Source organism: Amblyraja radiata, chromosome 23 (genome assembly GCF_010909765.2).
Source record: "Amblyraja radiata isolate CabotCenter1 chromosome 23, sAmbRad1.1.pri, whole genome shotgun sequence".
Lineage (NCBI taxonomy): Eukaryota > Metazoa > Chordata > Chondrichthyes > Rajiformes > Rajidae > Amblyraja > Amblyraja radiata.
Window position 1 is genome coordinate 20135031 of NC_045978.1, and position 27633 is coordinate 20162663.

A 27633-nucleotide genomic window follows, 5' to 3' on the forward strand; every position below is an offset into this window, starting at 1 on the left:
CAAACCAACCAATCCTCCCAATCTAACTCGGCCACATGACCGAGATCCATTCAAGGGAAAAGGAAGTTGAGGCTAGTCCGGGCCATCCAACTCCGTCCAAACTGATCCAACTCAAGACAACCTCTGGGTGGAGGGGAGGGGTAGAGGGGGGAGGTGTTGGGTAGAGGAGGGAGGTGTTGGGTGCCCCCATCCCTACTTTGAGACTCCTGGGCCGTGCAACTAAGCACTCAATTGAACATTACTATAAGACGCGTGCACGTCGCCGGGAGGAGCGCGTCCCCGCGCGTCCCCGCGGCCGGAGTACCCGGGGTAGGGGGAGGAGGGGATGCGGCGAGCTGGAGCCGGGCTCCGGTGGCCATGAAGCGGCAGAACGTGCGGACTCTCTCCCTGATCCTCTGCATGCTCACCTACCTGCTGGTCGGCGCCGCCGTCTTCGACGCGCTCGAGTCCGACTCCGAGACCTCCCGCAAACGCCGGCTGAACTCCAAGCGCATGGAGCTGAAGAGCAAGTACGGCATGAGCGAGGAAGACTACCGGGAGCTGGAGTGGGTGGTTCTGCAGAGCGAGCCGCACCGAGCCGGACACCAGTGGAAGTTCGCCGGCTCCTTCTACTTCGCAATCACAGTCATCACCACCATAGGTGAGAGAGGGGGGGTGAAAGATTTGGAAGGGGTGACAGGGATTGGGGAGGGGAATTTGGGAGGGGGGGGGGTAATAAGGATTGGGAGAGGGGCTGGAAGGGGGAGAGGAAATGAAGGGGGGAGTAGTGGAAAGAGGTGGTGAGAGTGATCGAGGAGGGGGTGAGGGGGGGGGGGGGGGGGGGTGCCAGGCCTCGAAACCCACATTTACGACATTTGGACAGAAATATAGATAGGGTTTAGAGGACTATGGGCCGAATGCAGGCGAACGGAGCAAGCCCAATATGGAATTGGTTGGCATGGATAAATTGGGCCGAAGGGCCTGTTTCCGTGTGGCACAGCTCCATGACTGTGACTTGCAGTGAGGGGCGGCCAAAGTTTTATCCAAACAAATGTCCTGAAGAAAGTCCACTTGGATTGCAGTGGTTGGGATCAATTGCGATCGATTGTAATAATTAGTCACCGATATCTCGACAATTCCTTCAGTCCAATGTCATTAATCCCTGATGCAGTGGATGGCCGGCTGGGATATAATGCTGTCCCACCCCCTGCCCAGCGCTAATGCCCCCTTTATCTCTCCTTTCCCCTCCCCCTCCGCTTGGGTCAACAGAGGTCCGACCCGCTACCAGACCAGGAGTTCTTAGGGCGTCTGCAGTTGCAGCACATACACCCCTCTCCTGCCCCCTCCCATCTCCAACGTTGCCCGATAATGGGGCAACCCATTAAAGCCGCACTCTCGCTGTCCGCTGGTGCCAGGCGACCCCTTGCCGCTGAAAGTTGCCGGCACTCGGTGGATGGATGGAAGGGAGAGGGGTGAAAGGAAGTAAGATGAGGGGGAGGGAAGGAGAGAGGAGAGGAGGGAAGAGGGGAGGTGGGGGGCAAAGGTGGAAGGGAGGATAAGAGGTGGGAAAGTGAAGACAGGTGGAGATGAGGGGGGAGGACAGGCAGTGAGGTGGGGGAGGACTGAAGAGCAGGGAGGAGGAGAGGAGAGGAGATGAGAGGGTGGGGAAGTGGGAGAAGGGGGAAATTCCATTTACCCACCCACCCACGCAACCCGGATGTTTACCCAATACTGTCCACAGTTCAGTGTAGGAAGGAACAGCAGATGCTGGTTTACACTGAAGATAGACATAAAATGCTGGAGTAACTCAGCAGGACAGGCAGCATCACTGAATAGAAGGAATGGGTGACGTTTCAGGTCGAGACCCTTCTTCACTCTGAGATGATAATGTCGGGGTTGCTGCAGAGTGAGCGAAGGACTGTATGTTCAGAGGGGGAGAGGTTAGATTAGGTAAGGGGAGTGGAAAAGTTGATACGATTTATGTCATACCGGCAGTTAGAAACACAAAGGTCTAAAGAGGGTGGAAGGCCGTCCGGGGGAGTCCAAGAGGAGGGGAACCATTAGAAGGGGTCGGCGCTGGGTGGTGAGGACTCCTTCCCATAGAAAAGGGCACGGAGGCAGAGGCAACGGAATAAAAGCTCACTTCGTGGCGAACCCGGAACTTGTTGAGGAGGGGGCGGAGGGGAACGAAGATGAGGCCTCTGTTGAGGACAGACCGCTCTGTATGGGAAAGGGGGAGGTCAGGTAGGGATGGCGAAGACACCACAAGGGTGGGGTTTGGGGTCAGAGGAGGGCAGGTGAGGTCTGGTGGAGGGGGTTCAGAGAGGAGAGGGGCTTGAGGACCTGCGCGTGGGTGGGAGTAGCTGGGGCCATCTGGTTGAAAGGGGGGGAAGGGGAAGACCTAGTGGAACCACCACTGAGGTTCCTTATAGGGGGGGGAGCAATGGGAGCCAGGAGAGTCAGACCCCACTGTATAGGAACATGCAGCGTGGGCTGTGGGCCTGGTGCTGAGCCTGGAACCCAGGTGAGGCAGGCAGTGGAGAGGCAGGGGTTGGGGGAATTGCTGGTGGGGGCCCGCTAGGGGACGAAGGGAATCTAAGGAAGAGTCTCGACCTGAAACTTCACCCATTCCTTCTGTCCGGAAATGCTGCCTGTCCCGCTGAGTTACTCCAGCATATTGTGTCTATCTTCCATTCGCAGCTCAGTTCATCAAACTTGGTGAATCCGAGCTTCTAATATACGAGCGGAGCAGTGAATTAGACAGGACGTGGAGTACAAGGCACTGTGCCGAGATCGGGGGTCAGTGCCAATGCAGGATCTTGAGGGGCCCAGATAAATATCACTGACACCTTAGTGAGCCTCACCACTGAGTGAACGTAACTCGGGTCACAGAGAACATTATAATCCAGGGCTGTCCACAGGAGAGTGGGAGAGGCCGGATAACTGGGAAAGAACGGGCCATCCCTGTAAATTAGAGAGATAGCATGAATTAAATCAGTCAGCGGTCAACTGCATGGGAGATTAATTGCATTGGACTGCTGGATCGATTAGTATTAACAAATTGGAGAGTTGATTACATTACACTGTGGGATGAGTTACCTCAGCAAGGGATTAATAATAGCAGGCTGTGGAATCAATTACAACAGATTTGGGGATTATTTACTTCAAACTGTGACATTAAATGTATCAAACATTGTGATTAATTGCATCATAGCAGGAAACTGTTCACGTCATACAATGTTAGAAATGTGACAATTCAGAGGATCCTGCATTTGGCCCTTCGTGTCTGCTAGTTCAGACCCCTCCCCAGCATTGTCCCAGCCTCCAGCACTGAACATAAATCAGTGCAGCACCAACAACAGGCCGTTTGGCCCACAATGTCTGTGCCAAACATGATGCCGAGTTAAACTACTCTCCTCTGCCTGCACGTGATCTACATCCCTCCATTAGCTGCCTATCCTTGTGCCTATCTGAAAGCTTCTTAAACACCACTATAGCATCTGCCCCCACCACCACCCCCAGCAGTGTGCTCCAAGCACTCACCACCCTCTGCGTAAAAAAATGTTCAAACGTTTAAAAAAAATTACCCCTAACATCTCCGTTAAACATTGCCCCTTTCACTTTAAGGCTATACCCTCTAGTCTTTGACATTTCCACCCTGGGAGAAAAAGTACTGATTGTCTTTTCTATCTGTGTCTCTTATAATTTTACATACTTCTATCAGGTCTCCTTTCAACCTCTGACGTTCCAGGGATAATAATCCAACCTCTCCTTGAAGCCAATGCTGTCTGAAGAAGGGTCTCAACCCGAAATGCCGCCCATTCCTTCTCTGCAGAGATGAGATGCTGCCTATCCTGCTGAGTTACTCCAGCATTTTGTGTCGACCCTGCCTAATCCAGGCAGCATTCTGGTAAACCTCCCCTGCACCCTCTCCAAAGCCTCCACATCCTACCAGTGATGGGACGACCAGAATGCTCTAATGGGCCAATAATCCTCAGCTCACTGCTCTCCATGTGCTCTCCCAGAGGGTGCTTAAATGTGGAGACAGTTTCTGATCTCATCAACCTTTCAGGCAATAAAATCCTGAGCCTCACCAGCCTCAGAGTGGAAACAATATCATCATCTCCTCTCTGATCTTGTGTGAGAAGGAACTGCAAATGCTGGTTTATACCAAAGATAGGCACAAAATGCTGGAGTATCTCAACATGTCAGGCAGCATCTCTGTCTATCCTCTCTGATCTTTCCAGTTAATTTAATTCTGCACCACCTGTACATTTGTATCCCTCTGATATGAGAACAACTTCCTATTGACTTTGCTTGGGTCCCTCATAATTATATATTTCAAAATTAAATCTCCTGTCAGTCTCCCCTCTACCAAAGTAACCCTCACAGCACCCAACCTTTCCTCTCAGTTAGGTTCCCAGTCCTGGGAAGCGTCTTATAAAAGTCTCCTCTGCACCCTCTCTAATGCAGTCACTAGTGTAACAAGGCCATAACTTTACTCAATGTACAAGATGTAGTCTGACCAGTGTTAAATACAGTTTGGGTGTTGTGTGTACGGAGTTTGTACATTCTCGCTGTGGGTTTTCTCCAGTTACATAGAAACATAGAAAATAGGTGCACGAGGAGGCCATTCGGCCTTTCGAGCCAGCCATTCATTGCGATCATGGCTGATCTTCCCCTATCAATAACCTGTGCCTGCCTTCTCCCCATATCCCTTGACTCCATTAGCCCCTAGAGCTCTATCTAACTCTCTCTTAAATCCATCCAGTGACTTGGCTCCACTGCCCTCTGTGGCAGGGAATTCCATAAATTCACAACTCTCTGGGTGAAATTTTTTTTTCTCACCTCAGTCTTAAATGACCTCCCCTTTATTCTAAGAAGGTATTCTAAGTTGCTCCAGTTTCCACCCATACTCCAAAGGCTTACAGGCATGTACAGTAGGTTAATTGGCTTCTGTAAAATTGTAAATTGTCCCTAGTGTGTGGGATAGTGCTGGTATGTGGAGTGATCGCTGGTCATCACATACTTGGTGGGCTGAAGAGCTTGTTTGCACACTGTATGTTTAGTTTAGTTTAGACCCATCAGCCCGCTGAGTCCACACCAACCAGCGATCCCCGCACACTAACACTAGTCCTACACACACTAGGGACAATTTACAATGTTACCAAGCCAATTACCCCAAAACCTGTACGTCTTTGGAGTGTGGGATGAGTAACCAGAGCGCCCAGGAATAAACCAACAAGGTCACAGGGAAAACGTACAAGCTCCGTATGTCTAAAGTCAAATAAAAATAGTTAGTGTTGGAAACTCTCAGTAGATCAGGCAATAGAAACAGAATTAACAATTCAGCTCAACGGTCTTTTATAATGGTTGAAAGGTCATTGATTTGAATCATCAATTCTGTTTCTTTCTGCACAGATGCTGTCTGACACTGAGTGTTTCCAGCATTTTCTGTTTTTATTTCAGCTTTCTAGCATCTGCGGAGTTTGTGATTTTTGTTGAGTGCAATATTGAAGAGTTGTCATTGTGCGGTTTTGCTTGAACTGAGCCAGCTGATCTCAGTGGATGTTACACCAAGCCTCAGAGACTTGGACAAGGGAGACGGATTTCGGGAGCCTGCTCAAGGACAAGTGTGGGCATTAGATTTGGAAAGATCTGGGGGCACTTAGATTCAGAGTCATAGTCATACAACATGGACACAGGTCCTTTGGCCCAAGTTGCCCATGCTGACCAACGTTCTCCATCTGCACTAGTCCCACCTGCCTGTGTTTGACCCATATCCTTCTTAATCCATATCCTTAACTTATGCTAACCATTTACCTGTCTAATTGTTTCTTAAACATTGTGATAGTACCTGCCTCAACTAACTCCTCCAGCAGCTTATTCCATACACCTAACACCTTATGTATAAAATAGTTGCCCCCCAGGTTCTCAAATCTTCAATCTTCCCCCCCCCCCCCCCCCCCCCCCCCCCCCCACCACTCCCCTCATCTTAAATCTATGTCCTTCGGTTCTTGATTTCCCCTTTTCTGGGTAAACGACTGTTTATTTACCCTATCTATTCCTCTCGTAATCTTGAATACCTCTATAAGATCACCCCTCATCTTCCTGCGCTACAAGGAATAAAGTCCTAGCCTGCTGAACCTCTCCCTAGAGCACAGGCCTTCGAATCCTGGCAACATCCTCATAAATCTTTTCTGCACCCTTTCCAGCTGAACGATATCTTTCCGATAACAGAATTGAACACAATACTCAAAATGTCTTGACAATACCCACCAATGTCTACAACACTTCCTTGATCCCTCTTCTCTACAATACTTCCCAGTTGGTCTTGCCTTGGTTGATTTCCCAAAATGCAATATCACGCACTTCTCTGTATTTAACTCCATTAACCATTCTTCAGCCAACCTGCCCAACTGATCAAGATCCTGCTACTATTTTTAACAACCACCTTCACTATTTACAATGCCACCCACTTTAGTGACATCTGCAAACATACTAATCATGCCTTGTATGTTCTCATACAAATCATTGATACAGATGACAAACAGCAATGGACCCAGCAGCAAACCCTGAAGCACACCACTAGTCACAGGCCCCCAGTCTGAAAAGCAACCTTCCACCATTACCCTCTACTTTCTTCCACCAAGCCAGTGTCTATCCAGTCAGCTAACTCTCCTTGGATCCCATGCAATGTAACCTTCCAGAGCAGCCCACCATGCGGAGTTTTGTCAAACGTTGAAACTACATATATGCTCTTCAAAACACTGAAATGCATATATACGTAAAGCATCTACCTCTCTGCCCTCATCAACCTTTTTTATCACATCTTCATAAACTTGAGAATGAGCCACCTCTAGCAACTCACCCTTTCCACCAGTCAAGTCAGGAGTGTCTGCATGCAGTCCACATGGATTTTGACAAGGCCTTTGACAAGGTCTCACATGAAGACTGGTCAAAATATAAAGGCTCATGGCATCCAAGGTAGATATGTAAATTGGATCCAAATTGGCCCTGTGGAAGAAAGCAAATGGTCGTCAGGTATTTGTGTGACTGAAAGGCTGTTGCCAACAAGGTTCCATTGGGCTCAGATCTTTGTCCCATAGAACGTAGAACAGTACTGGCTCTTCAGCACACAATATCTGTGCCCAGTATGATGCCAAGTTAAACTAATCTGCCTGCATATGATCTATACCCTCCCCCTCCCATTCCCTGCATATCCACGTGAAAGTATCTTAAAGGGCACTATCGTATCTCCCTCCCACCACCACCCCCAACAGCATGTTCCAGACACCCATCACCCTATGTGTCTGATAATAATTTTTAAAATTGTCCTGCCCATCCCTTTAAACTTTGAACCCCTCACCTTAAAGCTATGCCCTCGGGTACTGTATTTGACATTTCCACCCAGTTGAAAACTGTTCTGACTGTCTACCCTGTCTATGCCTCACATAATTTTATATTTCTATTTGGGTCTCCCATCGGCTTCAAATTTTCTGGAGAAAACAATCCACATTTGTCCAACCTCTCCTTATAGCTCGTACTCTCCAATCCATGCAGGATTCTGGTAAACTTGCATCCTCTCCAAAGCCTGCACTTTCTTCCTGTTATGGGGTGACCAGAAGTGGTCAGGAAGGTTTTTGATTTTAGCTTTAAGTGTGGAAGCATAATGAAAAAAAGTTTAAAGATGACACAAAACTTGGCAGTGCGGTTGTAGGTGAAGTGATGGTTTTAGATTGCTTGAGGACAGTCATTGGGCAGAGAGATGATGTCCATCAGGATCAAGGATTGTACAGATCCAAAACCAGGATTAATTACGTAAAAATATGCCATAATAACATAAAACAGATAAGCAGGAGTAGGCCATTCATTATGATCATAGCTGAAATGGTAAGAAACCATCATATCAGATGTTGGGTGTAAGTAGATCACATTCTCCTATTTAATACACCAGATTTTACATCACACTGGAAGATTAATTAGATCTGCCTGTGGGACCGATTTCAGAAGCTTATGAGATTTGAGTAGATCAGAATGTGTCATTATTTGCATCTGGATGCGGGATTAATTGTTACACGTGATAATAAACTGACCTTTGAACCATTGAACCTTTAATTAGTCACATCAGACCAGGATTCACACAACCAGGCAATGCACTGACTTATAAATAAAATACTGCAGATGCTGAAAATCGGAAGTAAAGAAACAAATTCTGGGATCAGGCAGCATCAGTGATGGGGGATAAACTCTGTGAACATTCCAGGTAAATTAGAGACACAAAAAACTGTGGACGCCGGAATTTTGAGCAAAAAGCACAGTGGTGGAGGAACTCATCGGGTCAGGCAGCATCCGTGGAGGGAATGGGCAGACGACTTTTCAGGTCGGGACCTTTCCTCAGACTGATTCAACAGGCAGTGTATCGTTCAGTCTGAATAATGAGCCCCGGCTCAAATTGTCACCTGTCCATTCCCTCCACAGATGCTGCTTGCCCCATTGAGTTCCTCCAGCACTTTGTGCTTTGAGCCAGTTACATTACATCAGCCTCTGGTAAATATAGATCAAACGGAGTGTTGTGGCTATAAAGAATGAATTATCTATGACTGTAGGATTAATTACATTTGAGGGTGGGTTTTTCCTGTCAGGCTGATGCATCGAACTGTACCTTGACTTAATTCCAAAGCATAGGATTAAGTACATAAACAAAAAATGACAGAAACACTTAGCAGGTCAGTTAGCATCTGTCAAGAGAGAAACAGAGTTAATCTTTCAGATTCATTAGAGGTTGTTGCGAGGACTCGAGGGCCTGAGCGATAGGGAGAGGTTGAGCAGTCTAGGACTTTATTCCTTGGAGCGCAGGAGGATGAGGGATGATCTCTCTTGAGGTGTACAAAATCATGAGAGGAATAGATCGGGTAATCACATGGTGTCTTTTGTCCTGAATAAATGAATTAAGGACCAGAGGACATGGGATGAAGGTGAGGAGGGAAGGTTTTAATAGGAACTTAAGGGGTAACATTTTTACACGAAGGGTGGTAGGTGTATGGAACGAACTGCCGGAGGAGATAGTTGAGGCGGTTATGTTGGTCGGCATGGGCAAGTTGGGCTGAAGGGCCTGTTTCCATGCTATATGACCCTATTCCCTCAGAACAAAACAAGTTAGTTTTAAATCGGAGCGGGGATAGAGGAAGGATACATTGGTGCAAGGGTACATTGCCGATTGAGTAAAGACAGGGTTTCTGCGAAGATAAACTGTGATGAATCAACCTACTAGATAGAATAATAAGAGCAATTAGAAAGAGAAAACAATAGATTGAAAATAATAAATCGCATCTAAAGGTGTGAGATTATCTGGTCGGGTTAATGGGAGCAATTAAAGGCCGAGATCATCGGTAAAATAGATAGATAGATAGATATAATTTATTGCCACACAGCCAGGCTGGTGGAAATTTGGGTTGTCTGCAGCGATACAATAGTAAAGAACACACAACCACAATAAAACTATAACACAAACATCCACCACAGCATTCATCACTGTGGTGGAAGGCACAAAAATTGGCCAGTCCTCCTCCATTTCCCCCCCGTGGTCAGGACCAGAGTCCAGAGTCAGTCCAGGATCGGCTCTTCCTCTCCTCAAAATGGATGGAGTTTTACAAATTCAGAAGGGGATAGATTACTGAAGGAGGCAAGTGGAAGAACCAACGTAAAACATAGAACAGTATAGCACAGGAACAGGCCTTCAGCCCACAATGACAATGACGACCACGATGCCAAGACCAACTTGTACCTACCTGCACATAATCCATGTCCCTCCATTCCCTACATATCCATGTGTCTAAACAAAAGTCTCTTGAATGGCACTATTGTAGCTGCCTCCACTATCGTAGTGCCTTCGAGGCACCACAACTACTTAAACAATCCACTCTAGTATTAAATTGTTTTCATCCTGGGGAAAATGGTTCAGACTTCTTTTGGGTACCAAACTACAGCTTCAATGGCTCCTTTCTTCCATCTGTCTCAAAACTGCCCATTTAAGATGTAGAGCAATAATCTGTGACATCAGTTCACATCTTCTGTCTCCAGCTAGGATACTGTCCAATTTGCCTCAACCCCATTGAGGACATTGGACTTTGTCTATGGAACTGATGCACTACTGGGAACTATTATCTGCAATATGTATCTTTCCCTTTATTCTACCTATTGTACTTGAGTCTGACTTGATTGTATATTTTTTGAGTCATACAGCATGGAAAGTGGCCCTTCGGCCCAACTTGCCCACACTAACCAAAATGTTCCATCTACACTGATTCCACCTGCCAGCGTTTGGCTCATATCCCACTAAACCTGTCCTATCTATGTACCTGTCTAATTGTTTTTTAAATATTGTTATGGTCCCTGCCTCAACTACCTCTTCTGGCAGCTCGTTCCATACAGCCATCACCCTTTTATCTGATCTGTTTGGAGAGCATGCAAAACTTTTCACTGTTCCTCAGTATACATTTTTAAAGCCGAGATTGACAGGTGCTTGATTAGTAACAGTCTCAAAGTTTATGGGGAGAAGGCAGGAGAATGGCGTTGAGAGGGAAAGATGGATCTGCCATGATTGAATGGCGGAGTAGACTCGGTGGGTCGAATGGCCTAATTCTGCTCTCATGACTTATGAACATGATAATAATAAACCTAAGCCTTAACTTAAATGAGCGCAGCCTGATCTGCTGGTATGTTCCACATCTCTGTATTTCACAGCTTTTTCATCCCTTTGTGTTTTCACTCTTTGTTGCCTTCGTCCCTGAGTTGATTTCATTTTATTCTCTCCATACCTTCCCCCTCAATCAACAGATGACCTCCAAAATGTATCCTTGAGGCAACCCTGGCCTTTCCCCACCGCAGGCATTTGCTTTGTCCTCCCTACTTCCGCAGATGACAACTAAGTGAGTCTCTCCTTCCCAGTTCCTCCTTCGAGGAATCTTTTGCTGACAACATTGGTTTCTCTCTCCACACCTGACCCGCTGAGTCTCTCCAGCATTTTCTGTTTGTCCTGAACATTTGCAGCAACTGATGCTTGTTGACTTTCAGTTGCTGATGGATAAATCAGAATGTGGGATTAACTACATCAGACCAAGACACTAATCTCTATCAAACTGATAGATTCAGAAGGAATGGGATAATTTAATTATAGAAAATTGGGAGATAAATTGCATCAATCAAGGAAATTAATTATGTCCAACTGTAGCATTGATTACGGCAATCAGTGATTTTGGGTCCAAGTCCATGACTCCTTGAAAGTGGCAACACAAGTAGACAGCGGTAAAGAAGGTGGTAGATGGATTTGGTACAAGGATCAGGAAGCTGGTCTTGGCATCATGTTCAGCATAGACATTGTGGATCGAAGGGCCGTTTCCCAGTACTGTAATGTTCTACCACAGCAAATTCTGGGATTAATGCTTAATTAAATTATGATGCGAGCTGGAAAGGGTGCAAGCAAGATTTACGAGGATGTTGCCAGAACTTGAGAGCCTGAGCTACAGCGAGAAGTTGGTTTAGGCTAGGACTTTATTCCTTGGAGTGCAGGAGGATGGTTGATCATATTGAGGTGTATAATATAATGAGTGGAATAGATTGAGTAACAGACTATGCATATACTCTGAGTAGGGGAATCAAGAACAAGAGGACATATGTTTAAGGTGAGAGGGGACAGATTTCATAGGAATATGAAGGGCAAACTTTTCACACACAGCGTGGTGGGTATATGGAATAAACTGCAAAGGAGGTCGTTGAGGCAGGTACTATAACAACATTTAAAAGACATTTGGACGGGTACTCGGATAGGAAAGGTTCAGAGGGATATGGGCCAAACACAGGCTGATGGGTCCAGTGTAGAGGGGGCAGTTTGGTGGGCATGGGGAAATTGGGTCGAAGGGCCTGTTTCCATACTGTATGATTATGACTATTAATACCATTAAACTGTGATTAGATTGCATTAGATTCTAGCATTAAATGCTCCAAATTGTAGGAGTAATAACATCGGATGGGAGAGATGAGTTAATTAAATTAAACAGTGAGGTTAATCATGTCAATCTGTGGGAATAATGTTACTGGATTGTAGTATCAATTACTCTAGATTATGGGATTAATTACACCAGATGGTGAAATAAAATACTTCAAAGAATGCAAATTAATGTTATAGGTGCAATCATATCAGATTGGCAAGGCTTCGAAACAGGCTCTGCGATAATTATAACAGACAAGGAGATTAATTGCACCAATTGATGGGATTAGATACTTCAAAGTATTGATTATGCTAAACAGTGGGTAATTATTACTCTGGGCTCAGGGATTAATGATACCAGATGTGCTTTTGTTCCATCAACTGTGGGATTAATACCATCAGGTTTTGTGATTTATCACATCCGATTGCATAGTCATTATGCCAGGCTCTTGATTAATTAACAGAGATTTATGATCAGTAATTACCCAGGGTGTGGTAACAATTCCATCAAAATGTGAGAGTAATTATCTCAATTCACAGGGAAGGAGTGGGTTGAATAGTAAAATAACACAGGACTGGAGTAACTCAATGGGTCAGGCAGCATCTCCGGAGAACATGGATAGGTGAAGTTCAGGGTCAAGACACAAAAAGTCACCTATCCATGTTCTCCAAAGAAGCTGCCTGACCCACTGAGTTACACCAGTACTTTAAAACCTTTTGTGTATTAACCAGCATCTGCTGTCTTTGTTTCTTCCAGTCGGTTGATTAAATCAGACTAGGAAGGGGAAATTGAGAATAACTCCATCAAGCGAGGTATTAACCATATCAGATTGTAGTATTAATTACATCATATTGTGCGATTAATAATATCAAACTATGGGATTAATTATATCTGATTAAGGGAGTAATTTCACCACAGTGTTGCCTCGTTATAACAGATTATAACAATGATATTAGACTTCTGGATTAATTACATAGCTTTGTGGGATTAGTTACATCAGGATAATGCAATCATATTACAGTATTAATTACACCACTGGTATTATTATGTAGTAATGCAATATTAATAACAGCAAGTTGTGGTATTAATTACACAAGACCATGGAGTTATTACACCAGGCTGTGGTATTAATTAATACTGTGATATTATGAGTGGTATTTGCCAGGCTGCACAGTGGCACAATGGGTAGAAGCAGTGCCTCACATCACCAGAGATCTGGGTTTGATGCTGTTGGTGTGGAGTTTGAACGTTCTCCCTGTGATCGCATGGGTATCCTCCGGGTGCTCCGTTTTTTTCCCACATCCCAAAGATGTGCAGGTTTGTAGGTTTGCATCTCTGGTGAGAAGGAATGAGTGATGTTTCGGGTCAACACTCTTCTTTAGACTGAAGAAGGGTCTCGACCCGAAACGTCACCCTTTCCTTCTCTATAGAAATGCTGCCTGTCCCGCTGAGTTACTCCAGCATTTTGTGTCTACCTTCGATTTAAACCAGTATCTGCAGTTCTTTCCGAGACAGATTTGTAGGTTAATTACCCTCTGTATATTGCCTCTAGTGCATAAGGCGTGGATGAGAAAGTGGGAAGACGTCGAACTAGTGTGATCGATGGTCGGCGTGGACTGAAGGGCCTGTTTCCATGCTGTATCTCAAAACTAAACTAAACTAAAAATGATTATGTTATATTGCAATATTAATAACAGCAAGCTGTGGTATTAAATGTACCAGACCATGGTGTTATTACACCATGCAGTGACATTAATGAATACTTTTTTTTTGTTGGTCTTTTTTGTATCAAAAATTATTTCATTTCAACACGATACAAAAAATAAAAACAAAAAAAAAACCATGGTGACATGCTCACCACCATGTTACAAAATCATCAAACAACTATGTTACAAATATTCTAATAACTACTATACAACTCCGGTAAAGGGGCAAGCATCTGGCTCGGGCAAAGCCCTCTTCCGCCTGGCGTCATGACTCGCCGATGGCCAGCTTGACCAGGATGAATTAATACTGTGGTATTATTATGCTGTACTGTGTAACTAATTATACCAATCTCTGGTAATAACTACATCAGAGAGAGGTATTAAATGCATCTGATTATAGCCAAGTATGTTTCGCAACATACGAAGAATTTAATTTGCCAAGTCAGTCATACAAATAAAAAGCAACGGAACACACAAAATATATTTTAACGTAAACAGCCACCACAGTGACTCCTCCACATTCCTCACTGTGATGGAAGGCGAAAACATTTCAATTTCTTTCCTTCTTTGTTCTCCCGCGGTCGGGGGTCTCAAACCATCCATTGACGGGACGATCATGAGTTCCGTAGCCGGAGGCGTTTGGGCCCTCTGTGTCGGGGCGATCAAGCTCCCGTATCGGGGGGGTGGATGTCAGCTCCCCGAGCCGAGTGATCGGACCCGGGGTCGGGGCTGGTCGTTGGAGCGTCATTGGAGCTCCCGACATCTACGGTCTCTACCCGAGACTGCGAGCTCGCGATGGTAGAGATGGTAGAACCGATCCCAGGCAAGGGATCGGCTCCGATGTTAAGTCCACGACCCGCAGTGGGGCTCAAAGTCAGTCCAGGCAGGCCTCCACCTCCAGGATGTTAGGCCGCAGAGCGTCCGGAGATACGATCTGGAAAACAATCGCATCTCCGGCAAGGTAAGAGATTGGAAAAAATAGTTTCCCCTGAGAAACCGGAGAACATTTACACAAACTTTTTAAACACAATAAAAATAACAAAAAAAGATGAAAAAACAGACTGTTGGCGGGGCTGCCAATCGTGTGGCGCCCCTGGTGGTTAATTAATTATACCTCAGTGGGAATTAATGACGTTACATTTGTAGGATTAAGCATATCAGATAATGGTATTTAATACTTCAGATAGTAGTTTTAATCCCTTTAGAGTGGGATTAATAACTCTTCTTTGAAAAGTTCATATCACAGAATCGTAGAAATGTTGTCTGATTTGTGCTCTTCATGAAAAGATATCAGGATGAAACAGAAAAGTACCAATTTGTTATCTTAAAATTCATAGCATGGAAATGAATGAAGGATGTGATATTAAGATTTATCAAAACTAACCACAGCCCCGAGGAGAGTCAACATAGACATGAGCTGGGAATCGTGTTTGAATAATGTTAGCTCATTTTGCTCCGCTATTTCAGAAAGGCAGCAGGAATAAGTAAAGTAGCATTCAGGCCAGTGAGCTTTACATCAAGTTAGGGAAACTATTGAACAAGAAAGGGTAGGATTTGTGTACATTTGGAAACCCACATACTGATCTGGGATATGGCTTGGCATATTAAATCTTGCCTCGCTAATTTGATTGAATGGTTTTGAGGAGGTACCCAAGAAGATTGATTGGAACGGGTGTCAAGGGTTACGGGGAGAAGGCAGGAAAATGGGATTAGGAGGCAGAGATCAGCCATGATTGAATGGCAGAGTAGACTCGATGGGCTGAATGGTCTAATTCTACTATAACGTGAACTTGTGAAGATTGATGAAGGGAGGGCCATGGACATCATCCATATGGATTTGGCAATTCGGCTCAAGCCCACCTACACCAAGAGGCTTAAGGCACAGCCAGTCACAGTCAGAACTGTTAACACCTGGACGGACAGTGCACAGGCTAGCCTGCAGGGATGTTTAGAGGCTACAGACTGGAACATCTTTAAGGTGGCCACAGATGACATTCATGAATACACAGAGGCTGTGAGTGACTACATCAGCTGGTGCACATCTATATGTGCCCCTCCCAGAACTGTGCGTGTGTTTCCAAACCAGAAACCTTGGTTCAATGGAAACATAAAACAGAAGATCAGGAAAAGGCAGGAAGCTTTTAAGTCAGGAGATCAAAGGGAGTACAAGAAAGCCCGGTACGAGCTACAGAAGTCCATCAGAGCTGCAAAGAGGGGTTATTCCCAAAAACTTGAAAGCTTTTACCTAAGTAACAACACATGCAGTATGTGGCAGGGAATCCAAGCAGTCACAAACTACAAGAAAACAGTACCAACCACAGACCCCCAGGATGTCACCCTCCCAGACAGCCTTAATACCTTCTACACCAGGTTTGACAGACTGAACACAGACACCCCCTCAAAAGCCCCCTGCAACCCCACGGACACTGTCTTTCAGGTGACACCCACACAGGTCCTGAAAGCTCTGAGGCAGGTGAACCCCCACAAGGCTGTGGGACCAGATGGCGTCCCTCCTAAAGTTCTGAAGGCCTGTGCAGAACAACTCACTGGAGTGTATGTAGACATCTTCAATCTGTCTTTAAACCAAGCAGTGGTCCCCCGTATTTTTAAATTTTCCACCATTGTACCAGTTCCAAAAAAACCTAACCCATCCACCCTGAATGACTTCAGGCCAGTGGCACTCACGCCAGTTGCCATGAAGTGTCTAGAGAAACTGGTTCTCACACACATCAATCACATGGTCCCGGGCACGATCGACCCCCTCCAGTTCGCCTACCGCCCCAACCGCTCAGTGGACGACGCAGTGGCCATTGCTCTACACCACATCCTGCAACACCTGGACAGCAGAGGAACATACGTCAGAACGCTGTTCCTGGATTACAGCTCGGCTTTTAACACCATTCGCCCGGGCAGGCTGACTGAGAAGCTGACAGACCTCGGCGTCCCGACTCCCACCTGCAACTGGATCTTGGATTTCCTGACTGAAAGACCACAGGTGGAGAGGATGGGAAGGAGGGTGTCTGCAGAGCTCACTGTCAGCACCGGATCACCACAAGGCTGCTGTCTCAGTCCCAAACTTTTCACCCTGTACACACACGACTGTGTTTCCACCCAGGAAAATACCATAATTATTAAGTATGCGGATGATACCACCATCCTGGGCCTCATTAAGGGGGGGGACGAGTCGGGCTACAGGAGTCTGGTGAACGACATTCTTGCCTATGGTGAGGTGAACGACCTAAGCCTCAACACAGACAAGACAAGAGAAATAATAATGGACTTCAGAAAAAATCCACCCCCCCTGCAGCCCCTCATCATCAAGGGGACTGTGGTGGAGAGGGCTGACAGTTACAGATACCTGGGATTACAAGTAACATCAGATCTGAACTGGACTTTGAACACTGCTGCCACAGTGAAAAAAGCCCAGCAGAGACTGTACTTCATCAGGCTGCTCAGAAAAGCTGGTCTGCACTGTCGCCCTCTCACCCAGGTCTACAAAGGACTGATAGAGAGCATCCTCACCACAGGCATCACGGTGTGGTATGGAAACACCACACAGACAGAGAGGAAGGCTCTGCAAAGAGTCATAAAGACTGCAGAGAGGATTATCAGAACGGAACTCCCCTCCATGGACACAATCTACACACAGCGCTGTCAAAAAAGAGCAGAGAGAATCATCAGACACACACTACATCCAGCTCACTCCCTGCTCAAACACAAAAACTGCACATACAACCTCAGGCACAGACGAGCGGACAGCATCGCCACAAACAGAACACGCTTTTTTAAGAGCTTCTTCCCTGCCACAGTGAGACTCTTGGCCAAAACAAAATGAACTGATGTCCTGACCTACCTCATAGCATATCATATTATATCATATTATATTGTCTCCTGGGCCTGTGCAATTTACAATGCAATCGACACTTTTATATAGGGTTTGTGCAATTTACAATGCTCTCACTTTCCCCTTTATATAGGGTTTTAGGCACTTTCTTTTTTATTTCTAGAGAAGTATATGTTTTTATAGATTATGTGTCTTTCTGTGTGTCTTTTTAATTTGACTTGACGACTCTCTGAACAACCGCACAAGAGTTCCTATGTGTGTAAGCACAAATGGCAAATAAAGTTTTTGACCTTTGACCTTTGGATTTTAATAAGGAACTTGACAAGGTTTCACGTGGTGGCCTGTTCCAAATGAGATCCAACATGAGCTAGAAAATCTGATCCAAAATTGGCTTGGTGTTGAGTTGCATCCCATAGGATGCGTTCTCTGCCCCTTATTATACTCTTGATACATTTGTGAATGTGGTGCCAAATTCTAACTCCAACTACATAGGAGACAGAGGGCCATACTGGGGAGTCTGTGACCAGTGTTGCAGTGCAAAGTGCAGTGCAGGGTCCCTTGTTATTTGTGGTATATATCAACAACTTGTAGGAGAGCGTGGGAGGAATGAGTAATAAGGCTGCCAGACATAAAATTGGTGATTTTGTTTAGAGCAAGAACAGTTATCTAAGGGTACAGCAGGATATAGATCAGATGGAAATTTAGATGCAACTTTAGAATTTAATCCCAACAAATCCGAGGTGTTGCTATTGGGACGAAAATGGAGCAAATTTACAGTAAATGCTAGGTCATCAAGGAATGTTGATGAACAGAGGGGTCTTGGGTTGAAGTCTATCAATTCAGAAAATGGCAACATCGAGTCAAGGAGTCGTACAGCGTGGAAACTTTTATGAGTTTCCCACTTGCTCACACCAACCAACATGCCCCATCTACACTAGTCCCACCTGCCTGTGTCTCCTAAAAACCTGTCCAATCCATGTACCAGTGCAACTGTTTCTTAAACGTTGTGATAGTACCTGCCTCAACTACCTCCTCCGCAGCTCATTCCATACTCACATCTCTCTTTGTGTAAAAAAAGTATCCCTCGGGTTCTTCTTAAATCTTTCCCCCTCGCCTTAAACATTTGTCCTCTGGTTCTTGATTCTCTTACTCTGGGCTAGAAACTGTGCATTTACCCGATCAATTCCTCTCATGATTTTGTACATCTCTGTAAGATTGCCCCTCATCCTTCTGCACTGTGGATAGGGTGGTAAAATGTCACCCAGCATGCTAGCCTTCAGAGGTCAGGATATATGTATCCTTCTTCCTCGTGTCCGGCCATCTTCTATATCACGTCTTTCCGGTCGGTCAGTGACGGTTGGCGGTCGGTGGTTGCAGAATTGGCTACTTCAGTCAGTCACTGTGGTACAGTTAATGTCATCAGCATTGCTCGGGATGCGCCACGTGGAGGCTTCCGCTTGCATCCCAGGATATATGTATGAAATGAAAGGAGGCATAAACTTGAGACTTTCGAGATATAGCATGGAAACAGCCCCTTTGGCCTGCCAAGTCTGCACTGACCAGCGATACACTAGTTCAATCCTGCACACTAGGGGCAATTTACGGAGATGTGGGATGTGGGAGGAAACCGGAGCACCAGGAGAAATCCATGTAGTCACAGGGAGAAAGTGCAAACTCCGTACAGACGGCATCCGTAGTCAGGATTGACACACGGGTCTCTGGCACTGTAAGGCAGCAACTCTACCACTGCACCACTCTGCCACGACATAAAAACAGGCAGTCATTTCCTTTATTAGAGAATACAAGAGCAGGGAGACTCAAGGAACTGCAGATGCTGGAAGTGCTATTGAAACTCAGTGGGTCAGGCAGCATCTGAGGAGGGAATGAACAAGCGACATTTTGGATTGACTGATTGCAGACTTCAGACTTCAGAGCAGGGAGGCTTTGCAGGACCAAGAACAAAATACTGAAGATGCTGCAAATCTGAAATGCAAACGGAAATTGTGGAAGCTGTGATTAGGTCAGGCAGCATCTGTGCAGAGTGAGAGAGACTGGGTTAATGTTTCAGCTCAACAAACTTCAATCAGGACCGTCCACTCCAGTCAAATACATGAGACCATGGTACTAATTTAATGCATGTTTAGTTAAACCTGATGACAAGAATAATTCAGGGGATTATCAACATAAAAATGTGGAATTGATTATCTCAGACTGTGGGGTTATTTGCATCAATCCATGGATTCATTACATGACTCTGGGATTAAGTCTATTTAAGGATAGCTTTATTTACATCAAACCATGGGATTAATTACATCAGACCTGGCGATTAAAGAATCTGGAAAGAGTGAACAGTTTGTGTTTCCTGCCTTCAGAAGTAAGACCCAGTGGCAGATATGAAGAATATACTTACGTATATCAGGCGCATGGGAAAGATATGTCCATGGAAAATACTTTGAATACAAGAAATCTGACCACAATTTCTTCAAATACTCAGCACATATAGCAGAGTGCATTTCTACATTTCTGCTAGTTTAGTTTAGAGATACAGCATGTAAACAGCACCTTAACAGACGCATATAACGGACACCTTAAACTGGTCCACAAACATTACATCTCTGGCAAAACGGGCACAGCAGCGGTTGTACTTCCTCCGCAGGTTGAGAAGTTTACACCTCCACCCTCCGATCCTCGCCACCTTCTACAGAAGCACAATTGAGTCGGTCATGACCAGCTGCATCTCTACGTGGTGTGGCAGCTGTACAGCTGCGGACTGGAAGTGCCTTCAGAGAGTGGTGAGGACAGCGGAAAAAATCATTGGGACTTCTCTTCCTTCAATCATGGACATGGGGTACAAGCGCTGTCTGATTAGAGCTAAGGGCATTACCAGTGCCCCCACACACCCACAATTCGGACTGTTTATACTGCTTAACTCTGGGAGGAGGTACCGCAGCATGAAGAGCGGGACAACCAGGTTCTGCAACAGCTTCATCCCCCAGGCCATAAGATTACTGAACAATCAAAAAAACCGAGGCTAGAACTTTTAAAATATCGACACTTTTTTAAAAAAAAAAAACTTTTTATATATATTTATTTTACAGAACCATGCACATGAGGCATTTTTATGGACGCACCTAGCACTTTTACTTTTACTATTTACCTGATTGGAGAGTCAAATGCAACGAAATTTCATTCAAGGTGCACTGTGTCTAGGTGTATATCTGAATGACAATAAAGTTTTCATTCATTCATTCATTCATTAAGTTCTAGCCTACAAACTAAGGACAATTTACAGAGGTCAATTAACCTACAAACCTGCATGTCTTTTGAATGTGGGAGGAAACCGGAGCATCCAAAGAAAACCCACAGGGAGAACATGCAAACTCCATATAGGCAGCGCCCATGGTCAGGATCGCACCCGGGTGTCTTGGTCCTGCAAAGCCTCCCTGGCGCTGTAAGGCAGCAACTCTACCACTGCGCCACTGTGCTGCCCCTAGAATAGTGGACAATGAAGATGGTTACCTCAAATTACAACAGAATCTTGATCACTGCGCCAATGGGCTGAGGAATGGCAAACGGAGTTTAAATCAGATAAATGTAAGGTGTTGCATTTTGATAGAACAAGCCGGGGCAGGGCTTGCACAGTATGTTACAGGGCACTTTGCATGTGCTATAGAACAGGGGGACCGCGGGGTGTTCTGTACATAGTTCCATAAATGTGGTGACACGTGGACGGAGTGATGAAGAAGGTGTTTGGCACGCTTGCCTTCATCGTCAGGGTATTGACCACAGGAGTTGAGACATCATGTTACATATGTACAAGGCAATGAGGCAGTCATATTTAGAAGACGGGGTAAAGTTGTCCTGCGATAGTAAGAATGTTATTTAATTGGAAAGGGTGTAAAGGGAGGTTTACAATGATGTTCAGTCTGATGAAGTGCCCCGACCCAAAATGTCACCTATTCATGTTATCCAGAGATGCTGCCTGACCTGCTTAGTTACTCCAGCACTTTGTGTCCTTTTTCATGATAATGTTACTGGGTCTGGAGGCTTTACTTTTCTTGCAATTCTTATGCATTGTCAAAGTAGAAGGTGTGAGGTTGTTGGTGCCAACAGTTGTCATACTTTTCGCTCCTGCTTTGAGTCACGGAGGCTTCATGTCGCTGGTAATTCAGAGAAGAGACACCTTTAGGATGCAACCCAGCACCCAGGCATCACTTGGTGTCAACCTCCCGTCTCCAAGTCCGCTGGTCACTGCTCCAGATAGTTAGGGCATGATCCAGGCTGATTCTTCTGTTTAGAGTTACAGCACCCTTCAGCCCCCCCGAGTCCACGCCGACCAGCGATCCCCGCACACTAACGCTATCCTACACTGTCCTGGGGACAATTTACAATTTTATCAAAGCCAATTAGCTTACAAACCTGTACGTCTTTGGAGTGCGGGAGGAATTCAGAGCTCTCGGAGAAAAACACAAGCAGGTCACAGTGAGAGCGTTCAAACTCCGTACAGACAGAACCTGTAGTCAGGGTCGAACTATGGTTTCTGTCTCTGTAAGGCAGCAACTCTACCGCTATGCCACTGCGCCTCCCCAGTGTGGTTCTGAGAGGGTGCTGTAAAGTTGGAGAATCAGGCAGCACAGAAATAGGCCTTTCAGCCCATTATGCCGATGCTGCCATCACGTACCCATCCAATACTAATGTCATTCACCAGTTCTGGGTCTGTAGCTTGCCACGGTATATCTTGTCAACTCATATGATTCACGTGAGTTTGTTTGCCTTGGAGTGGAAGAAGTTGAATGCTGACCTGATATAGGTGTTAACAATAAGTTACAGTCAGAGATAGACACAACATTTTGGAGTAACCAGGAAAACATCTCTGGAGATCATTGATAGGTGACATTTTAGGTCAGGACCATGCTTCACTCTGAAGAAGGGTCCTGACCTGAAGCACCTATCCATGTTATCCAGAGATGCTGCCTGACCTGCTGAGTTACTCCAGCATTTTTTGTCTATCTTTATTATAAAACAATCTGCAGTTTCTTTTTATAACAATTAGCCATAGTCAGAGTTAGATAGCAAGGTATGGAGTCTGAAGAAGGGTTTCGGCCCGAAACGTCGCCTATTTCCTTCGCTCCATAGATGCTGCTGCACCCGCTGAGTTCCTCCAGCAATTTTGTGTACCTTCGATATTCCAGCATCTGCAGTTCCCTTTTGAACACAATAGATAGCAAGGTAGTTGAGTTAAATACAATGACAAAGGACAGGTACATGGATAGCTAAGGTATATGGGCTAAACACGGGCAAATTGTACAGGCTTAGAGTCTTCAGCTTAGAGACCTTCTTCAGAAAGGTCAGAAACAGTTTATCCACATTCTCTAGAGATGCAGCCTCACCCACTGAGTTACTCCAGCACTCTGTGTCTTTTAACATATTCCAAATCCTGGTGACAAGAGAAGGCAGATGCTGGAATCCGGGCCAAAACATAGTGCTGGAGGAACTGTGGGGGGAATTGATTGATGACGTTTCGGGTGGGATTGAAGAGCCTGATGAAGGGTCCTGATCTGAAACGTCATCTGTCTATTCACTCCACACCATTCTGAATCCAGCCTTTTGTTGCATAGTAAACTATTCTTCATATCTCCTCTTGTCTTCTTATCATTCTTCTTAAGTCTGTGCTATCTGCTAATTGACACCAACTTCTGACTTCCCCAGCTTCCCTTGACTTACTCAACCTAATTGCATGTTTTTAAACTGCTGTGAGGTCATTGTTTGTAGTCCTGGTTAGAGTTTGTTCTTGGAGCATTCTCTGCTTAGTGGACAACCACAAGTGTATGACGTGTGTGTGTAGGAAGGAACTACAGATGTTGGTTTACACCGAAGATAGGCGTAAAATGCTGGAGTAACTCAGCGGGTCAGGCAGCAACTGTGGAAAAAATAATTAGGTGACGTTTCGGATTGAGACCCTTCTTCAGACTGAGATTCAAGGGAGAGGGAAACTAGAGATGACAGAAGAATGATAAGAATCTTCATCTTCAGTCTATCTTCACAGTTGCATAACTCGACCAGTGCTGTCTGGGTTTTTTTTCACGACTATTAAACAGAAGTTCTGGCTTGGAAGAACTGTTAAAGCAAATATGTGAATGCACACAACAGATCTCGCCAGTGTTATTTTATGCTTGCTGTGATATTTTTGTTACAATCACCAGTTCAATTACTACTTCAGTGTGTTAAAAATAATACATTAACCTCCACTTCAAATAGACTTTGATCCGACAAAATCCCAAAACAGCTGCCATGGCAACCCTCCCAAACATCTCTGGTTGTCTAAGGCAGTGGATGAAAAACAAAAAATCCCTTAGAGTTTTAAGGTGAGAAAGGCAAAGTTGAAAGGAGATGTGCGGGGGCAAGTTATTTTTCTCACGGATGGTGGGTGCCTTGAATGTGCTGCCAGGGGATGGTGGTGGAGGCAGATACAAAAATGGAATTTAAGAGGCTTTACATGGGCACATAGATATGCAGGGAACGGAGGGATATGGATCACGTGCAGGCAGATATGTGTTGGCATCATGTTTGGCACAGACATTGTGGACCGAAAGGCATGTTCCTTCGAGGAGGTCGAGTGATGATCTTATAGAGGTGTCTAAAACCATGAGGGGGATATATATGGTGAATACCTTTTGCCCACTTTGCGGGCATCAAGAACCAGAGGACATAGGTTTAGGGCGAGAGGGGCAAGATTCAATAGGATGTATTTAAGAAGGAACTGCAGATGCTGGAAAATCGAAGGTACACAAAAAAGCTGGAGAAACTCAGTGGGTGCAGCAGCATCTATGGAGCGAAGGAAATAGGCAACGTTTCGGGCCGAAATGTTGCCTATTTCCTTCGCTCCATAGATGCTGCTGCATCCGCTGAGTTTCTCCAGCTTTTTTGTGTACCTAAGATTCAATAGGATCCTGAGGGGTAACTTTTCAGCACAGAAGGCGCTGAATATGTGGAATAAACTGCCAGAAGAGATAGTCAAGGTAGTTACTATAACAACATTTAAAAGACATTTGGACAGATACATGAATGAATGAGTGACTGAATGAATATTTTATTGTCACATGTGACAGGTCACAGTGAAATTGGTTGCTTGCACACCCAAGGTATGCAAATAGTCGCCCCTAAAGAGCGCTTACAAAGTTACAAAGTATCCCACGCCAGGTTCTTCACCCCTCCCGCACGGCGGCCCCCCCCCCCATGCCGGGTCCTCCTTTGTTCCTTACGTGGAGAAGCAAGGTTTAGAGGGATATGGCCCAAATCCAGTCAAATGGGTTGCTTAGCTTAGATGAGACAGAACCAAGGTGCTGCAAATGCTTGTTTACACAAAAAGACACAAAATGCTGGAATAACTTAGCAGGGCAGGCAGCATCTCTAGAGAACATTCATAGAGGTCATGTTTCAGGTCAGGGCTCTCCTTCATACTCCTGGACTTCTTCAGATTTCAGACTCTCTGCTGCTGCAACAAGATTCTCACCGTACTTGTGCCTCACTGTACTCGCACATATGCCAATAACCTCGACTTAACGTGTGTTGACTTACTGGGTAGTATCTGGCCACGTCACAGTGTTTACCCCTCTAGAACCACCAGTCAGGGTCATCGGCTGACTTCCTCAACCCATTTGTCACGAGACCATTTGTGAACTCCTTGCCAAGTTCTGTCACTAAGAGTTGGCAACACAAATTCCGGAGTTTGGGGTGTCTCCCTGTGTGTTTGTGTCCTGGGTGACACAGCCTTGGTGGATGTCTTTGTCTTTCCCCAAGTAATATTTCCACATGTTTACAACTTCTGATCTGTGCGTGTCTCAACTGCGCCCTGGAGATTCATTTACAAAAGCCATCCTGGGAACACTATTACATCTGTTATGAGGAAATACAACTGTTCGCAGGTAATGAAAGCGCTGACTGGCAACAGTGTCGAGTGATGTCATTTACACTCTGACACACCATCCTCTAGAGAGGCTGATGCAGCAGATATGATTAGAAGGATCGTAATTCTACTCTTGAGAAATAGTAATTGAGCCGTACAGCATGGAAACAGGCCATTCGGCCCATCATGTCCATGCCGACTGCTTTACTTATCTATACTAATCCCTTTACCCACATTTGTCATCGAAACATGATACAGCATGGAAACAGGCCATTCGGCCCATCAATACCATGCTCACTGCTTTACTTATCTATACTAATTCCACTTACCCACATTTGTCATTGAATAATAGTCATACAGCACAGAAACAGGCCCTTCGGCCCACCATGTCCATGCCAACTCCTCCACTTATCTATCCATACCATTTGCACACAGTTTTCATAGAATCACACGGCACGGTCTTCTACAAATGAGGGGTGGTTCTGATAAGCAGATGGTTGGACGAAGGCCAGAGATGAGGAGTGTGAGATAAGGTTAGAAGAGTCAGAGTACAGCCAGAGGAAGGAACATAGGTGGACGTTGGCAGGTGGAGAGGAAAGGGGAGAATTGTGTGTACATCCACGTGGGGCACAGGGAAGAGAGGGGGAGGGGGGGGGGGGGGGAGAAGAAAAAAGGATGGGGAGGTTAGTAACCTGAAATTGGAGAATTCAGTGTTCATACCCTAGGGTTGTAAGCTCGTCCAGTTTGCGAGGGGACTCGCTCTGGCAATGGAGGAGTTCCCGGACACAAATGTCAGTGTGGGAATGGGAAGAGGAGTTAAAATGGTAAGCAGCCAGGAGATCCAGCAGGCCTCAGTGGATCGAGCGAACTTATCGTTATTAGCGAGTCATAGTCATAAACATGAAAACAGGCCCTTCGGCCCAACTTGCCTGCCGACCAATATGTCCCGTCTACACTAGTCCCACCTATCAGCGCTTAGCCCATATCACTCTAAACCTACCCTATACGTGCACCCGTCTAACTGTCTCTTAAACATTGTGATAGTACCTGCCTCAATTACGTCCTCCTACAGCTCATTACATATTCCACCACCCTCTGTGTAAAAGGTTACCCATCAGGCTCTTATTAGATCTTTCACCCCCTCACCGTAAACCTATGTCCTCTGGTTCTCGATTCCCCTACTCTGGGTAAGTGCATTTGTCCGATCTATTCCTCTGATGTTCTTGTACACCTCTATAAGGTGACCCCTCATCCTCCTCCTTGTTCTAACTGTTGGCCTCTTGTCTCTTCTCGACTGTAGGCTATGGTCATGCTGCCCCAGGTACCAACGCCGGCAAAGCCTTCTGCATGTTCTACGCGGTGCTCGGGATTCCACTCACCCTGGTGATGTTCCAGAGTCTGGGTGAGCGAATGAACACCTTTGTTCGATACCTGCTGAAGAGGATAAAGAGATGCCTGGGAATGAAGAACACGGAGGTATCTATGGAGAACATGGTGACTGTGGGCTTCTTCTCATGCCTGGGCACCCTGTGTATTGGAGCCGCCGCCTTTGCACACTTTGAGGATTGGACCTTCTTCCACGCATATTATTACTGCTTCATTACCCTCACCACCATCGGCTTTGGGGATTTTGTGGCCCTGCAGAACAACGAGGCCTTACAGAAGAGGCCTCCCTACGTGGCGTTCAGCTTCATGTACATCCTGGTCGGGCTGACGGTGATCGGAGCCTTCCTCAACCTGGTGGTCCTGAGGTTCCTCACCATGAACTCGGAGGATGAGAAGAGGGACGCAGAGGAGCGGGCCGGGAACAAGGACCACCTGGCCATGTCGGTGGCTGTGGACAGTCCGGGCCGGAACTCCACTCTCCTGTCAGGAGAGGCGGACAGACGCAGGAGCAACTTGGTCCCTCTGGTGAAGGGGGAGGTGGAGATCAGACGAGAGAGCCCACCGCAGCCCATCTCGGACGTTGAGTCCCTTTGCTCCTGTATGTGCTACCGGTCCCAACACCCCGATAGTCCCACCAGATCCCACCGTGATTCCTTCAGGGCCCATGCCAACCCCATCTACTTCAACTCCATTTCCTTCAAGGTGGACGAGATGTCGCTGAGCACGGGGGAGAGGGTTGTCTTCACCTCCCTGGGCAGCTGCAGCTCCCTGGGGAGTCGGGGCTTTGGCCAGCACCCTCGAACCCGACGGAAGTCAGTGTGA

General features: G+C 45.9%; 1 protein-coding gene across 1 annotated transcript; it reads left to right on the forward strand.

Annotated features, from left to right (window-relative positions):
• Window positions 1-231: 231 nt before the first annotated feature.
• LOC116986067 (potassium channel subfamily K member 9-like) lies at window positions 232-27633 on the forward strand. Its single transcript, XM_033041248.1, has 2 exons — window positions 232-640; window positions 26726-27633. Exons 1-2 carry the CDS (start codon window positions 358-360, stop codon window positions 27631-27633), a joined length of 1191 nt encoding a protein of 396 aa, XP_032897139.1. The 5' UTR covers window positions 232-357.